At 34.5% G+C, this 2,318-nt stretch overlaps 1 protein-coding gene across 2 annotated transcripts in view; it reads left to right on the forward strand.

Annotated features, from left to right (window-relative positions):
• Nucleotides 1-676: 676 nt before the first annotated feature.
• Nucleotides 677-2,318, forward strand: part of LOC106876751 (receptor-transporting protein 3) — a 35,831-nt gene continuing 34,189 nt past the window's right edge. Inside the window, exon 1 of one of the 2 annotated variants that reach the window (XM_014925437.2) lies at nucleotides 677-1,165. In XM_014925437.2, coding sequence (XP_014780923.1) covers nucleotides 1,089-1,165 — 77 coding nt within the window. In that variant the 5' untranslated portion in view covers nucleotides 677-1,088. The remainder of the gene's footprint in view (nucleotides 1,166-2,318) is intronic. The other variant, XM_014925438.2, reaches the window with a different exon arrangement.

The raw sequence follows: 2,318 nt of genomic DNA on the forward strand, positions 1-2,318 counted from the left end.
GATCATATAATAATATAAATAATATATAGATATATGCATATATCCGTATGTATGTATGTCCGTCTCTCTCTCTCTCTCTCTCTCTCTCTCTCTCTATCTATCTATCTATCTATCTAGCTATCTATCCGATCATCCATCGATCAATCGATCCATCCATCCATCTGTTCATCGATCTATCTATCTATCTATCTATCTATCTATCTATCTATCTATCTATCTATCTATCTACCTATCGTCATAGGACGTCATAAGACTTGAAAAACTTTCGAGAATACTTGAAATGATAATGTTTTTGGAACGGTGAATCAGGAAGCAAATAATGTTATGAATAATGACGTGTAAATTTGGGGTCCAGCAATATTTAGAGGATATGTGTCACGAGTGCCACCAAGAGCTTTCCATTTTTCTCTCTCCAGAAGTGCTTTTTTCTTTTTTTTAATCCAATATTTACAATTTTATGTGCTTTGAGATTCACTGTTTTTCCCACAAAAAGAGAATTATACAAACATGCACACATACGTACATACATTCATACACACACTCACACATGCACATATATAGTTGTATATATATCCTGGTCTGCTCGTGTGACTGTCTGACGGTCTGCCTCTGTCTAACTGTCTGTCTGTCTGTCTAACCTCCTCCCTGTCAGAATGTTGACAATATTTATTAACAAGTGCAAGTTATTATTGTTGCTAGACTTTACAGGTGTCATTTTTCTTTACATATTTTTGTTTGTTTGTCATCCAAGTCATATCACTATAAAAAATGCAATGCCGTCAAGGAGAGAATTTTCATGAAAGCGTGTAGAGTAAGAAAGATTATTTCGAATAGTTTAATTAAAATAGCAAGTTTAAAAAACCACGCGAAGAGTTATAGTAAAAAACAGAAAATGTTAGTATCTTCGTTGGTTACCTGGATGATAGGTGTGGAAGGCGTTAGTAAAAGTGTTAGTAGAGGACGTTGAATGTAGAAGGGGTAGGAGATAGACAGAGATAGAGAGATAGATAAAGAGTGGAAGACAGGGTAAGAGAGGGAGAGAGAGAGAGATAGTATAAGGGGAAAGCAGCATAATTGCAGGTATAAAGATGCATTTGGTTAATGAGATTGTAAGGTATGTGCCAGCTGGAGTAACAATACCAACTTCATTGTCACCCCCAACACCGTAAGTTAATTATTTTTGTGTTATATTATTTATTTATTTAATTAGTTTTCTTTGTAACTTTGTAACTTTCCTTACAAAGAAAATTGTCGAATGTCCACTTAGTCAATAAACAGACTGGAATTTCATTTATTTTTACCTTTACATTCATACATGGTGGAAGTTAATTCGTGACCAAGTAAGACCACTTCCTAAACTCAGTAAAGTCGGTGCAAATGTTCCGAGAGTCCAAGAAGTTTCTGTGCGTGAATTTGTTTTGAGTGGATAATGTGTTGCACATCTCTGAACCCACTTATCGTTGCAATCAACTATAAAACCAGTGATGCAACAGGCGTTGAGACGACCACAAAAGGCAGTTTAGATTGTTTTGTTTTTTTGTATGAATTTACTTTTTAGAAGAAAATTCTAGTGAGAACTAAGGGATCTTTCACTACAAAGGCGTGGTTTACATGTTAATTAAATTCACTGTGGGGACCTTAACAGGTGTTACTACTCAGATTCAGAGTTTTCTAAGTTTTGTAAGTACATACATACAACTATACACTCAGGCATATATGTGTTTGTATACATACCTCTGTATATGTATATATGTATGTATGTATGTTTTCAAATAAAGGTATTTTATGTATTGTTGTCAAAAAGATACCTGTCGATGATTACGGTCATAGTTTGAAATTATCTATCGCACGCAGACATCTATCTATCTATCTATCTATCTATCTATCTATCTATCTATCTATCTATCTATCTATCCGATCATCCATCGATCAATCGATCGATCCATCCATCTGTTCATCTATCTATCTATCTATCTATCTATCTATCTATCTATCTATCTACCTACCTACATGTCCTCTATCTGTTTGCCTAACCAGAAAGATAGACAGACAAGTAGAGAAAGGGAGACAAAGAGAGAGAGAGAGAAAAAGAGAGAAGGAGAGAAAGAGAGAGAAAGAGAAAAAGAAAGAGAGATAATTAGACAGATAGATAAATATATGCATATGCGTATGTCAGTATCTATGTAATGCATGTATATGTGTGTGTGTGTGTGTGTGTGTGTGTGTGTGTGTGTGCATGTAATGTATGTACTCTTTGAAGTATTATGCACACACACACACACGCACACACACACTATATATATATATATATATATATA

The sequence above is a fragment of the Octopus bimaculoides genome, chromosome 12 (assembly GCF_001194135.2).
Source record: "Octopus bimaculoides isolate UCB-OBI-ISO-001 chromosome 12, ASM119413v2, whole genome shotgun sequence".
In the NCBI taxonomy this organism is placed as follows: Eukaryota; Metazoa; Mollusca; class Cephalopoda; order Octopoda; family Octopodidae; genus Octopus; species Octopus bimaculoides.